The sequence below is a fragment of the Caloenas nicobarica genome, chromosome 2 (assembly GCF_036013445.1).
Source record: "Caloenas nicobarica isolate bCalNic1 chromosome 2, bCalNic1.hap1, whole genome shotgun sequence".
In the NCBI taxonomy this organism is placed as follows: Eukaryota; Metazoa; Chordata; class Aves; order Columbiformes; family Columbidae; genus Caloenas; species Caloenas nicobarica.
The window spans coordinates 121,180,843-121,195,450 of NC_088246.1; the positions used below are offsets into that span (position 1 = coordinate 121,180,843).

The following is a 14,608-nucleotide window of genomic DNA, read 5'->3' on the forward strand; positions in this document are numbered from 1 at the left end:
TAAAGTTACTTCAGTTTATGATCCTTGATTTGTGTTCAGTTTAGGTAGTTTTAGAAGAGAAACATGGAATTTGCATGAATGATTGAATGAAATCAAGTTGGAGAAATGTTGCTGGTGCTGCCCAGGTGTTTTCTCTGCCTGCTATACAGCATGAAATGAGGCTCATTGAAATCAATGGAAATGGAGTGAGGTTTGGATAATGGCTCAGTCCTGCTACTTATTTAAAAGTAATTTATAAAGCTTTACTAGACCTACAACAGAAAATAGGATTTCTCATTTTGAAAAGTTAAAATGGAAGCTTAAAAGGGTAATAAAATTTTATTTTTTTATTTTCAAATTGGAAAACTGCTGCCACCTGCACTTCCCTTTCAGCAGCGGTTGTTATGTCCACAATTTCTGATATTAAAAAAACCAAATGTGTCTGGGGAAAGTGCTTCATCAGCAATGGTCATAGGTCATCCACAGGATTATACTAGTGTGGCCACAGACCAGCATTTTTTCCCCTAATCTCTAACTACCAGAGACATGGAGAACAGCAAGGTGTAAGAACGGAAGTGGAAAAGAGGTAATATCAGGGAGCATTTCTTCCTGATCTTTGTTTTTGTCGCCTTCCACATTTTCCTCCTGCTGTTGCTTCATCTCCTAACGATCTCCCATCGATTCACCTCTCGTCCGCATTCCTCTCGGCTGATACATTCCCTCCTGAAGCAGGGCATGATGATGGCCCGCCACCATGGGCTCAAAATGTGGGGAGTCAAAGGGACTCTTTTTTGTACATGGGTTATATAACTGCACCCTAAGCAATTTAGGTTTATTGCTTTCTTCTCCTACCCCTGGGAGTTCCTCCAACAAGCAGAGGCCATAGCTCCACCACATTCTCCTCTGGCTTCCCCAGAGAGAATCAAAGAATCATTTCAGTTGGAAGAGACCCTCAAGATCATCGAGTCCAACCTAACTCTAGCACTAAACCATGTCCCTGAAGAGGTTTTACCAAAGTATATTGCTTCTTTCCTGCAGTCATGCAGCTGATAACCACCCTCCTCAGAGCCGCAGCTCCTTGGCATGAGTTGGATAAGTTGGGTCCTTCATAGATAGCACTGTGGACTGCCCACCAATTTGGGGACAAATTTGGCAGGCCAAACCCACGATCACAAGGGAGCAACCATGCTTTTCTTGTGCAGGTGTCGCACTGGAAGGGAGAGGGTTAAAAGACAGGGTGTCCTTGGAGCGAGATGCAGTAAGTGTTCAGCAGCAGTCCTGTCCTACCAGGACTGGCTCTTCCAGGCTTGGCTGGAGGCCATGGTGAAGGGCAGAATGGTGGACTGGTGGGGATGGTCCTGAGGCTGCTCCTCTGGGCTGCTGGGCTCAGCTTGCTGATAGCTGCCTCCCCAGCCCGGGTTTTGCAATGGGAAATAAGGCTGCTCGGTCCTGCTCTGTCACATTAGAGCTCATCAGGGCGATGTAAACTCAGCAACTGCTGCGAAATATTTACAAATAAATGGAGAATAAAGGGGGAAGAAAAGCAGGAAAAATAAAGAAGTTTCACTTTTAAAATATATTTTAAAAAATGTAAAAATCAAGCTTTCCCTCACAGACCTGAATATACATTTTTGCACTTGATGACATTGGTTACACAGAATCTTAGAGCTTGCAAAATCAGTAAAAACAAGGAAATATCTTCCTTCTCCTCTTTCAGTTTTGCAAATCATGTGTTTTTATGATTATAAATAGCTAAATCAACAAACTTTTACTGACTAGCGATGTTAAGCACACTTTCGTTGTTGACTCTCAGAGCTATTTAAACTCCTGAGTGCTAAAAATTAGAATTCCCTTTGGAAAAGCTTGTAGCTTTCATTGAACTCGGTTGGAGTCCCCAGTAAGAAGCAGTTAATAGGTAGGCTGTGGTGGCTCCAGCAAAACAAGATAATCAATTCCATCTGCTTTCCTAATTAATCACCCTTAATATTGAAAGTCAGGGACATGGTGAACTTGCACAGTAAGCATATATTTTGGAGAGCAGGATTGCAGTTTGCTGCCTCAGTTGCCGTCCATCAGTCCGACTCCTCTTTTCACCTCCCAGAGAGAACCTGGGGGCGGCCGCCCCCTGCCCAGCAGCTCATCTGTCCTCCCCAGGCACCCTCTGTGCACTCGGGCTGCTGCAAGGACACCACGCACCCCGAATTTTTGCATTTTAACCAGTTTTGCCTGTTCTTGTCAGAAAAGGAATAGTTAAAAGGGATGAATATAACGCTCTGTTTGGGACTTCAGTTTTCCAAAATAAAGTATGTAAGTGAGGGAAAGGTTTCATTCAGTTTTGGCATTGCTGTCTTAAGTTGGTTTAAGCCAAGAAAGACTGTTATTCCACACTGTTTGCCGATAGTAGAAAGCTTACATATCAAATTGATTTTTTTTTTCCTTGAAGGGACAGATCTCTTATTTGCTGTGCAGAAGAGATTGTTCTGTTAACAACTCATCAAGAAAGAAAAAAAAAAAAAAAAAGGATAAACAGGATTAACTGTTTACTTTAAGTGAGCCGAAGTCTGGTTGTTTTTCCGAAGAAGAACACAATGTACTGTTGTATCTGGTTTCCAGAGCGGTGTTTATCATAATTCCTCGTGCGGTGGTTGGTAGAGTGCTGGGAAGGCTCTCCGCCCACTCGCTGCTCGCTCCCTTCCCCTCTCCCATTGAGGCCTCCGGCCAGGACTGCGAGATGGAGCGAGCTGTCCTGTCTGATCTTTACTGCCTGACATGAGCTGACATTGACCCAGAATAAAATAACAGGGGCCGTTTCCTAGAACTCTCGGTGGACTGCTGAGAACTGCTACCACCGCTCTGGTAAACACGCGAGGCGCACACACAAACACACTCCTTCTCCCGCATTTAGAAACACACCTAAGAAAGGCAGCCGCAGGAGCAAAGACAAACAGCTGAGTGAAAAGCAGAAACGGCAGACCCTGCGAGGAGTGGAAAATTGCCTTTCTGCCAGGGAGGGAGCCCCAACGTGATACAACTACTTCTGCTTTTCTTCTTTGCTCTTTATTCTGCCTTTTATTTCAATTAATATTATCTTTTTGTGCTCGTTCGGTGGGATGATGTGGCATTGAAACAGCAGAATGTCTTATTGAATACAGACACAGCTCTGTAAGAAATCCTGCAGTGTTATTACATTTCATTTACCCTTCATGTGCACTGGGGAAGCACATGTGCAATGCTATACTACTAAGAATGTGTTTTAGGATGTTCTGTGCCTGCTGAATGGACAGTTACTTTTTTAATACTCACTTCACATCTTTTGTTTGTTTGTTTGTTTGTGTGTTTTGTTTTGTTTTTGTTTTTGTTTTTTAATTCAGTTTTCTAGAATCACATTCATTGCCTATGTGGTTTGGAAGTAAATCTGGTGAATCCACAAATAATACGGTCTTGAAAGATAAGCGACCCTGGTACTGCTGCTGCAGTATTCTTGCATCATTCCAGATGCTGTAATTCTGTAAAGCCCTTGCCGTGGGTTTTGCAGTGGGACTTGAGAGCTATCTAAGCCCGGTAGCAGAGAAGAAATGGGTTGATACTGCATGGAAGCCCTCTCTCCATATATACATGCATACATACATACATATATATATATAGCCTCCTCTTCTAACTCAAATGGGATCTAGCACACAGAATATACTTTGTAGACCTGCCCTTCCAGATACCACTACCGACCGTTGCTTTCAGTTCACCCTTTGAAGACAGGACTTTTATTCTGATTTTTATATAAGGACCCGAGGAGTGGAGGAAACATAATGTGGCAAAGATGATGTGAAGTGTTGCCAGAACCAGCAGTTGAATGCTGATTTTCTTGGAAAGGAGGGTGCTGAGCACCTTGCAAGAGAAGATCTTTTGGCAGCACCTCACTGACTCTTGGAATTCTCGAATGCCAAAACAATAATTACAAAGTCTTAAGATTAAAAAAAATAAACAAAGAACCCCTCCTCAGATTCATAGATAAGTGTTTTAAATGACTGGGTGGTAATTACACGTTATATTTGGAACATGATTTTTCTACTGGAGATCATCCATAAGAGAGACTTGCAGTTTTCAGCTGAGCCTGTAAGTTTCTTAAATGTAGATTTTTACTCTTGATTAGTAGATCATGACATACAGGAAAATAATGTTTACTCTGAATTGTATACTGAAATAACCAAGGGATTGTCAAGGGATTCCATGCTGAAGTAATGGTACACTGAGGAACCTGAGGAGTGTGTGCATCATTATTTTTTTTTACCAACTACAATTAACAGCATACTGAGTCCGAAACAAGCTGGGATGATCTGATGTGCTTGCTGTTTTGTTACCACCCAAAATTGTTTTTATTTACATAACAAGCTGTACGGAATGGATGTTAGCAGAAGGACCGTAAATTACATGCAGCGTCATGTTGTGCGGGGGAGATGCCTGGGGGATCAGGAGGGAGGAAAGACTTGCTGGTTTCTTGCGGCTGAACCTTTACACAAACTTTTAGGCAATACTTAGAAAGTTATTTTTCTGTGTCTTCCAAACCAACCGTCACTATAGATTTTTACTTACGTGGCATAATTAGTTTGGATTTGAAATATTAATATAGACCAGCTTCAATATTCGTTTATGAATCTGAGATAAGTGAAGCTATCGGATGATACTGAAAATATTTCTCAAATGCAACTGTGTAACTCCTTGAAATTTTAGCTTAGGCTCCAAATTATGTTTGAGTGGATGTCAGGAATGTCTTTTTATGGTTTTAAATGTCTTGTTTACTTTTGAGTAAAATTCTGCATACAAATAAAACACACACATCAGCAGTTTACTTTGAAAGTGCACTTAGAAACAGCGTCAGATGGGGAGTTTAAAAAGTTCATTTGGTGCCACATGAAAACTTCACAGAAGAAATGGTTTATGCTGAAAAAAATTGTCACGTGTGAAGCCGTGGTTGTCATTGCAAGTATGAAAAGCTGTCTGGTTTTGTGCTACACCCTTTCCCGAGAAGCTGCACATAGTTCCCACCAGGCAGGTGGTGTTCCATGTTTTGAGTGGGAACATTTACAGAGCGGTGGAACTCCATTCTCTGCATGCATGTTCTGCATTAAGAAGGGAGCCCTGCTGATACGGTTGGCTCATGCAGGTCTCTTCCTACGCAAAAAAGCCATTTCCCACAGAAGTGCTGCTTCGTCAGGTCATAGACAGAAAATAGTAGGTGGAAGGATTAAACTGAATGAAGAAATGGAAAAAGCAATCAACAGGCAGGGATTCATGCAAGACATTGTGAAAGTTGAGTTGGATTTTCCAGTTTGTATTGAAGTAAGTGACTATTCAAGGAAGTGAATAAAAATAAGCAACAGTTATTTTATAACTGTTCTTACTCTTTTTCATTTTTTTTAACACATGCATAAAAATGTAAGGAAAATCAAAGAAAATCCAAAATGATGGGCTTGGTACAGTTACTGTAGTGAGTTATTCGCAAAGCATGTTATATAAATACTCACATGCCAAGAGTTGCCTGCAAAGAAAAGATTCCTTTCCTGACACCAGAGAGGCCTCTGCAAAATATTTTCTGTTTGAGATGCCGAGATAAGATTTGATTGCCCTGGTGATACTCCTGTCACATGTGCAGTTTTCACCAATACTTCTGCAAGGTCAGCCTGTCTCTCACTGGAGGGAACCAGAGCGTCTGGTGTTAACTGCGCGCACTGATCCTGCTCTGCTAGGTCCAGCACTCCTGAACAGCCTGCTCCTTTCTCTCCTTCTGCGGCCTTCCACAACTGCCAAACAAGAACTTAAACGATCGCAAACTCCACTTTTCAGTATGAGTTGGAAGGGACCCACAAGGATCATCAAGTCCAACTCCTGTCCCTGCACAGGACAACCCCACAGTTCACACCATGTGTCTGAGGGCCTTGTCCAGTCTCTTCTTGAACACTGTCAGGCTTGGGGCTGTGACACCTCCCTGGGGAGCCTGTTCCAGTGTCCACCACCCTCTGGGGGAAGAACCTTTTCCTAATGTCCAACCTAAACCTCCCCTGGCACATCTTCCTGCCATTCCCTCGGGTTCTGTCACTGGTCGCTAAAGAGAAGAGCTCAGCGCCTGCCCCTCCTCCTCCCGTTGTGAGGAAGCTGTAGCCGGGATGAGGTCTCCTCTTAGTCTCCTCTTCTCCAGGCTGAACAAACCAAGTGACTTTAGCCGTTCCTCCTACGGCTTCCCCTCCAAACCCTTCACCAACTTCGTAGCCCTCTTCTGGACACTCTCCAGTAGCTTTATATCATTTTTATGCTGTGGCACCCAGAACTGCACCCAGTGCTCCAGGTGAGGCCGCCCCAGTGCAGAGCAGAGCGGGACCATCACCTCCCTGCCCGGCTGGCCATGCTGTGCTGGATGCACCAGGACACGGTTGCCCCTCTTGGCTGCCAGGGACACTGTTGGCTCATGTTCAACTTGCCATCGACCAGAATCCCTGCAAAGCTGCTCTCCAGCATCTCATCCCCCAGTCTGTATGTACAGCCAGGGCTGCCATGTCCCAGGTACAAAATCCGGCACTTGCCCTTGTTAAACTTCATATGGTTGGTGATTGCCCAGTTCTCCAATTTGTCCAGATCCCTCTGCAGGGCCTCTCTGCCCTTGAGAGTGTCAATGGCTCCTCCCAAATTTTTGTAATCAGCTAACTTAGTATTCCATCAAGCCCCACGTCCAAGTCATTTATGAAGACATTGAAGAGTGCTGGCCCTAAGATGGATCCCTGCGGAACCCCACTAGTGACTGCTCGCCAGCTTGACATAACCCCATTTACTACTACCCTTTGAGCCCAGCCCTTCAGCCAATTGCTCACCCACTGCATTGTGTGTTTATCCAGCTGTATGCTGGACGTCTTCTCCAGGAGGATACTGTGAGAGACAAAGAGTATCAAAGGCTTTACTGAAATCCAAAAAGATCACATTGACAGGCTTCCCTTGGTCAACTAGGTGAGTAACCTTGTCATAGAACAAAATTAAGTTGGTCAAACAAGACTTTCCCTTTGAGAAGCTGCGCTGGCTGGGACCAATGACTGCATTGTCGTTCAGATGTTTTTCAATAACTCCCAGAATAATTTTCTCCATGATTTTGCCAGGCACAGAAGTGAGACTGACAGGCCTGTAGTTGCCAGGGTCATCCCTGTTGCCCTTCTTGAAGACATGGACAACATTTGCCAGCTTCTAGTCAACTGGGACCTCTCCAGATACCCAGGAGTGTTGAAAAATCATGGAAGCAGGTCTTGCTATGATGTCAGCCAGCTCTTTAAGTACCCTTGGATGAATCCCATCAGGCCCCATTGACTTACAGGGATCTAGCTGGAGCAGCAAATCCCCTACAAGTTCTGGATTGATTGGGAGTTTATAATTCTTGGAGTTGTGGTTAATTTTAAACCTCCCATTTTCAAAGCAAGTTATTGCCATTTTGGTCATCTCAGTGCTTCAAACCAGAGCATCAGCCTGGGTGCTAGAAACATAGAATCACAGAATAGTTTGGGTTGGAAGGGACCAGTCACTATTTACTGGCAGCAAATGACATGGATTTTAAGCAGAATACTCTGAATCTTGTGTCTCCCTAAAGAATGCTACAGCAGGTACATAGTTTTCAAAAGGGAACATGAAGCAGTTTTTGATCTGGTGAATACAATGCTTTTAATAGGAAAACCCTTCTAGTGTTACGAGGGAGTGGGGGAGATGGATTGTTGTCCCTCTGTGTTCAGAGCTGTGGCCTGAGCTTTGATTTTTCAGAAATAATATGGGTATGGTGAATGCAAGGAGTGCTTAAGGTAGGGATAAATGGAATCCCAGTAGGGTGGTGTCCTGCAGGTTGCAATTTGAATCTGAGCCATATTAGCAGGAGTGGATCAGCTCCACCTTGAGACTTGACCAGACAAGTTGCTGAATTGGTGTTGTGTAGGTAGTGTAGCCGCTGGTGATTAAGGGAGAGAGGGGGTTTTTGTTTATGTGTGTTTATGTACGTGTGCTTTATGCCTCTGCAAGGACCGCACCTCAAAGAGATAAGAGGTCCTTCTGACAAACAAAGCAGCAGCAGCTGCCTCTTGCATGGTTAAGATAAAGGATGAGCAAATATCAGATCTAATACAATTCAATTAGTTTTCAGGCATTTCTCCATTCTCCTCTTTCTCTGCCTTCTGAAGAAAGAGTAACTAATGCAGTCCCTGCTGAGCACGGTGAAGGTGGTGGCGTTTGCCTGGTTATCCCGCTCCTCTTGCTCTACTGCACAGTTTAGCTACGCATGGGCAAAAGCTGCTGTGGGCCACATGGTTGTCCTTCTGCCCAAGGGTAAAACAATTATTTGTTAGTTAAGATCTGCTCATGACAAATTTCTGCTGCTTGTTTTCACAAGACTCAGTAAAGGCAATCCCTGCGTCATCAGTCAGTTCTGGCCTCTGTGCGCTCTCATCTTCTCTGCAGGCAGATCTTCTTATTCTTTTCCACTAGCTGCTGAGGAGGCTGGAGGTGACCAAAGCTGAAGAAGGTTTTTGTTGCGCTTACCTCTCCAGGAAGTCAGCTGCCCAATACAAAGCGGTAGTGTGGAGAGAGATGCATTTTTCATGCATAAAAACATAATAGTAGAAGAAGGTTTTACCCTTTACCCATGAGGAGTGACTAACTAGGAGAAGGGTATGGCAGAGTAATCTTGTAATCCTCTCCAGATTTCTACTGGGAGACATTTTCTCCCAAAGATCAACACAGTCATAGAAATAATGCAGAGTCTCATCTCGCAGTCTCATCTTCCCCCAGCCCTCATCCTTGCTCCTGGCTATTAGCAAATTAACAAAATCTTCCCAAGCATTTGGATGAGACTTACTGTGTCATTACTTTTAAAAAAAAAAAGTAAGAAAAAAAAGGCTAATCTCTGCTTCACTTCTTATCATTCCCTATCTTCACCCCCTTTGTTATTACCAATGACTCATACTTCACCTTTCCCTTAGTCTGGCATCTCCCACACTCACTCCTCTGCTGGCTTTCCTGCCACCCCTCGCTTCTGGAGTGAATTCTTTGCTCCTTTGCATGAGAAATATAAGTTTCCAAAACCATATTTTAATTTCAAGTCTTACGCAGGGCTGCATCCTATTGTCCAAAAATAAAGGTGGCCTTTTTTCCTCCCTACGTGAACACTGCTGATAAAAATGGTGATCTTGCCCTTTTTATTAACAGTTCACTACTACGCATACTGACAAGGCAGTGGTATAGGTATGTTTTAGCTGATTAACTGATTCAGTACAAACACCGCATTTTATGGAAAAAAAAAAAGTATTTGTGGTAAATGTGCAAAAAATAAAAATGCTGAATTCCTGGGGGCGAATACTCATTTTGGATTTGCAGTTTGTCTCATAATTTAGATGTGGGTTTTCATCCTAGTAGTGAGCTTCAAAGAAGGGAAAAATCGTGGGGCAAACTGTTGCTTTAATCACAGTCATACTTGCTGCTAAAGCTTAATTTGCAAGAACATTTTTCTGCAATATGAGAGCAACACTAACATGGGAAAATAATACAAATGCACTTTTCTGGGAATAAAGTGAAATCAAGGAAAAAAAACAATGCCAGCGAGGAAGTTAAGGCTATGAATCAACAGCCTCTGAAAGCCACTGAACTACTGTGAGTGATGCTAACAGTGTGTGCAAAATCCATTAAGAACAGAACCAGTTTCATAGAATCATAGAATGATTTGGGTTGGAAGGGACTTCAAAGCTCATCTAGTCCAACCCCTCTGCAATGAGCAGGGACATCTTCAACCAGATCAGGTTGCTCAGAGCCCCATCCAGCCTGGCCTGGAATGTCTCCAGGGATGGGGCATCTCCCACCTCTCTGGGCAACCTGGGCCAGTGTTTCACCACCCTCATTGTAAAAAATGTCTTCCTCTCGTCTAGCCTGAATCTTCTCTTAGTTTTAAAACCATTACCCTTGTCCAGTTGCAACAAGCCCTGCTAAAAAGTCTGTCCCCAACCATGAGATTAGTTCTCCAAATGCATTGCTGAGTCTGTCTGGGGTTCAGCTGATTTAATCGTAGTCATAAAGTATGAAAATCAGTTGTCAATCATCATTAAATATGAATAGTAATACCGACTAAACCTGTGTGAGACAGATCAAATGATCTTGAGAGTATTTCAAGATTTTGTCATCATTCATTTATACTGTTTTAGAAGTGTGCTGAAGCAGGGAACATGCATTTGTGAAGTTCTCTTCGTAGCATTAGTTTGGGATGTTCCTCATCTCAGTCTGCAATTGGGCAACTGAAGGTTATTTGTGAAATTCTGTCTTCCAAGTGAGTGAATATATAAATTTCATTTGAAATGCATGTTGCAGAGAAATCGTGAATACCTTTTGGATGCTGTAAGAACAAGTATAGTGTAGTGGATGTCTGCTCAGATCTATGGTCCTAACAGAGCAAAAGTACTTGGAGTCTGGTGCAAGAGGTTCTGCAGCTCCGTGTTTCTTCATGATACCAATAATCATGAATGTGTTACTAGTGTGAATGGGAATATTAGTGATATAAGCCTCAAGTTAACCAGTTCTTCCTTTACTTCTGTATGTCCATCTTGGTCATATGATGACCATTCTCCCATCATATGACCTGGGATGTCGTGCTGCATACACCAGACAGCTGGAGTGGAAGCTTCAGCTTGGAAAATATGTCCTTGTCTAGAAGTGGTACTCCATGCAAACAGGAGTTTACTTCTACAGAGTTTACTTTTGAGAAGCTGATCTGATGATGATTATTTGGCTACAGATTTTTTTTTTTTGGTCAGATCAGTTTCCTATCCTAGCCGTTAATGCTGCCACCACAAAGGGTTGGAAATATGCAGCCAGAGATGTAGGGATTTGAGACTCTTACGTCTGACAGCAGCCATCTCTTTGCTTGTCTTAAAAGGACTGGTAAAATGCACTTTTAGTGACTGATGTGTTTGGCACCAACCAAGCTAATTTTATTTGGGCAATTAACCTGTCCCAGAGGACTTAATATGAGCCTGGTGCCAGCTAGTCTGAGACTTACTTGCGTTCAGTTATGGCTCACTAAAGATATGAGAAATTCCAGTGATCAGTTAAGAGACTGCTGAACTGATCAGATATGAGACGCTAACTCAGTTGGCCCTTGCTTGCTCCAAGATACAAAGGCCTAATTTCTCACAATTAACAGTCACTGGATGTTTTGTTAACATAGGCAAAACTGTTTGCTTTGTTTTTCCTGTTCCCTTCAATCTGATTTTCAGAAATGTCCAGAGTGTGTTAGCTCTGTTTTTCCAAGCAAAACAATAGTGTGAGGAGTGTCAGTCCAATCAGTTAAAACTCGGGAGAGTTTTTAACCGGCTGCAAGGTCCAGACACGGAAAGCGATGGGCAACCATAGTTCTTCTGCTTCTGCACCGTCGTGTTCGTGGCTCATCAGTCTTTGCTCTGTTGAGCTGGAGATCATCTTGTGATGCAAATCCAGAAATGATCTCATGGGTTGTTTTACATAGAAAATGAAAAGAGCGACAGAGCTGTTGAAGACACAGGTTTATACTGTTAAAAGTCACCCACTTTCTAGGCTGCGAACATCACTCATCCCAGAGGTCAGGGTACATATCCTTCCAGCCTACGCATCACAGCAGCATTTGGTTTCCAGCGTTTGGTTCGTCATTGCTCAGGGCAGAAGCAGAGTTTCACAGCTCTAAAGGACTTCTGAACCTTGGCAGGCTGAGGAGGATTTGTACCTAAGCCTGGTGAAGACTTTGTGTGGGACCCTTGTAGCTAGAGATAACGGGGGAAATACGGGAGCCTTTGTTTTTGTTTGTCCTACCACTCCCTGCTCCTCAAAACCAGCACCAGAATCTGAAAAAGGAGGACTGTCAGCTGGTGCTTGCACAGCTGCTGATGTCTGAAATGCTTTGGAGTTGCAACCTATGTCAAATCCAGTCCTCTCAAGGGTGTAAGCTGGAATTAGACAGTTCATAATGAAAAAGAAAACTGTGATTAGTGATCTTCCATGTGCCTAAGCTTCCCTTCGAAAAAATACATGGATTTCTTCCAGAAAAATTTTGGAGCTCGTTTAATTTAAAATGTTTTTTATAAAGATACAATGACTACTGTTGAATGCTTTCAAGATGCATATAATATGTTATATGAAGTCCTGCAAAAGCAGTGGGAGTCAGCTTGCTGTGAACAATGGTGCTGCTCTGGGGAGGAACTTTTGCCAGGTACCTTTGAAATGAAATGAATTCTGCTGCCCAGTGCACCCCTGAGTTTTATTTAGAAATAAAGATGCATGTGCTACCCTCAAAGGTAATTTTTGTCTCCCTTTGAAAAGTTTCCATGCTTAACTGTCTCTTTCTGGGGCAATTAAGCCCATCACAGCGTGACTCATGCTATCGTGGCTGCTCATCTCAGGTGCCGAATCTTGTGAAACGTGTTTTCAACTATCTAAATGTATGACATCCACTGATTTTGCCGTATCTGCTATGACAGTAATATCTTTTTGAAATGCCAGCAAGTTGGTTGAGTGATATTTCCCAGCCTTACAGACTCTACTTGCATAGATTACTTTAATCAAGTTGTTTGTTTAACAGGTTCTTTAATTACCTCCTTAAAATAGCTCCTCTGGGCTTCTTCATACCCAATATTGAATATGCTAATCTGCAGTTTCATGTTGTTGGTTTTGGTTTGTTTTTAATAAAAATTGGCATTTCACTCTTTTTTGCATCCTCAGGACTCTTATAAAAAAGTTGTAGAAAACTTAATGTTTGCTTTGCCAGTTTCAGTGTTGGTGATTATTACTTGTGAAATATGTTGCTTTGTTTACTTCTAAGCAGAATTTTTACATTGATACACGTGCATATATGCTTGCATCATTGTTCTGTCTGCATTGCAGAATTCACTTCAAGTAAGGCAAAAACTCAATTTTCTTTTTTATAAGTACACAAACCACACAGTGCATAACAGTTAATTTATCTAATACCCTGTGGAAGCCCTTTACGCTTTTTTTAGTCATGCTTCTCTATTTCATGGCCCTGTTACTTCCTGAAAATATACAGGAAAAAAACCCTCTGATGGTGTTGGTTTTGTTTATTGATACATTATTCGGTAGGAATTCTCCAGATATGGTAGAGAATAAGCCCTGTCCTGAAGCTTGTAATATAATTTTCATAAATTTACGAATTATTTTGTTATGAACAGGAGGCAGGGAGTAACGGAGGAATGTTTTGCAGGTTGTGCCTCCTCGTCCAGGACGCCTATGGGATGTTCAGCGAAGTGCAGTTGCAGTCCCTGAGCTCTGCAGAAGACATTGAGCAGTACTGCAGGAGGTGGGAAGGAAAATCCTGCTGCTTAGCTGGAATGAAAATTTTGCAAAGAACGACAAGAGGAAGGTGAGAACAACTCGCGGCAGAATGTGTTGCGTGCCGTGGCAGGCAGAGGTGATCTGCCTTTTTATTTCTGTTATCAATATTTTTTGGAACAACTTAATCTGGCTTTGTTCAATTAAATGTCCTCATTGCCTTTTTTGGGGCATCCAATAGAACTGGAGCCAACCATACCCTAAAAGGAGCATAAATATCTTAACACACAAATACACACTTAGCAGAGAAAGGAATAGAGAAGAATTGCTATATGCAATATTTCATAAAATATGAGTGTTTTCTTCTTCTTCAGTAGATTCAAAGACTGAAAAACACTAGTTCACCTCCCTTTCATTAAAGAGCTGTTTAGTATATTATGTTTTTCTACAGTACTGCCCAGTATGGGTCGAAGTTTCAAGCACAGACTTTCACTTAGTATAAAAGAGCTTAATTCAGTTACGTCTATATGGTCTTAGAATCACAGTGTATGTTTCTTTAAGAAAACCCAAACCTTAAAATCTTGCAAATCGTAAAGCCATTCTTATTTTGGAATAAGAATGTCCACAGGTTTATAGAAAAATCTCCCTGGATAAGTAACAAATTGACTTATGGTACCTCTCAGATTTTGCTTATTCTGTGATTTCTTTTACATTCTTTGAATAAAATAAAATATCTTTAATCAAGAAAAATAATTCAATAGATCAAGTATCTTACAGAGTAGCTTTCTAAGGAAAGTGACATGGTGTTCACATGGGGACCTATATAAATATAATTAGATTGGTTCAGTTCTCAACATAATTTATTCATCCAAGCATCTGATCTAGATAAGCCTTTGCTATTAGAATGGCTGTGATATTTCTGCTGACACTTTTTTTCCCCGTTGAAAAATGCTGTTTCATCAAAACCAGAACGTTTCATGGAAACATTATCTATTTTGGAGACAATTTTATTTGGAAGATGTTTTTCAGGTCCAGAGGAAGTGAATACTCTCTCTCATCCTCGTTTCATGAAAACGTTCAGAAAGTCTCATTTTTGTTTCATATTGGAACAAAAACAAATTTCAAAGCCTTGAAATGTTTAGCAAAATGGAATTGTTGTTTTCCAGCCAGCCCTATTCAGTATGCTTTTCTTTTTATGTACTTGCAGTGTTAATTTTCAGATCCTTTGGATTTCAAGCCTACTTGCATTTTTATGGAGCTTTAATAACAAACACGTCTTCTTATTTAATTATTTTGTTGGCTTTTTTTTCAAGTT

At 41.9% G+C, this 14,608-nt stretch overlaps 1 protein-coding gene across 2 annotated transcripts in view; it reads left to right on the forward strand.

Moving 5' to 3' along the window:
• Positions 1 to 14,608, forward strand: part of SPIDR (scaffold protein involved in DNA repair) — a 212,421-nt gene that overhangs the window by 169,385 nt on the left and 28,428 nt on the right. For both annotated transcript variants that reach the window (XM_065628018.1, XM_065628016.1), the window contains exon 11: positions 13,226 to 13,384. In XM_065628018.1, the coding sequence (XP_065484090.1) occupies positions 13,226 to 13,384 (159 nt within the window). The remainder of the gene's footprint in view (positions 1 to 13,225; positions 13,385 to 14,608) is intronic.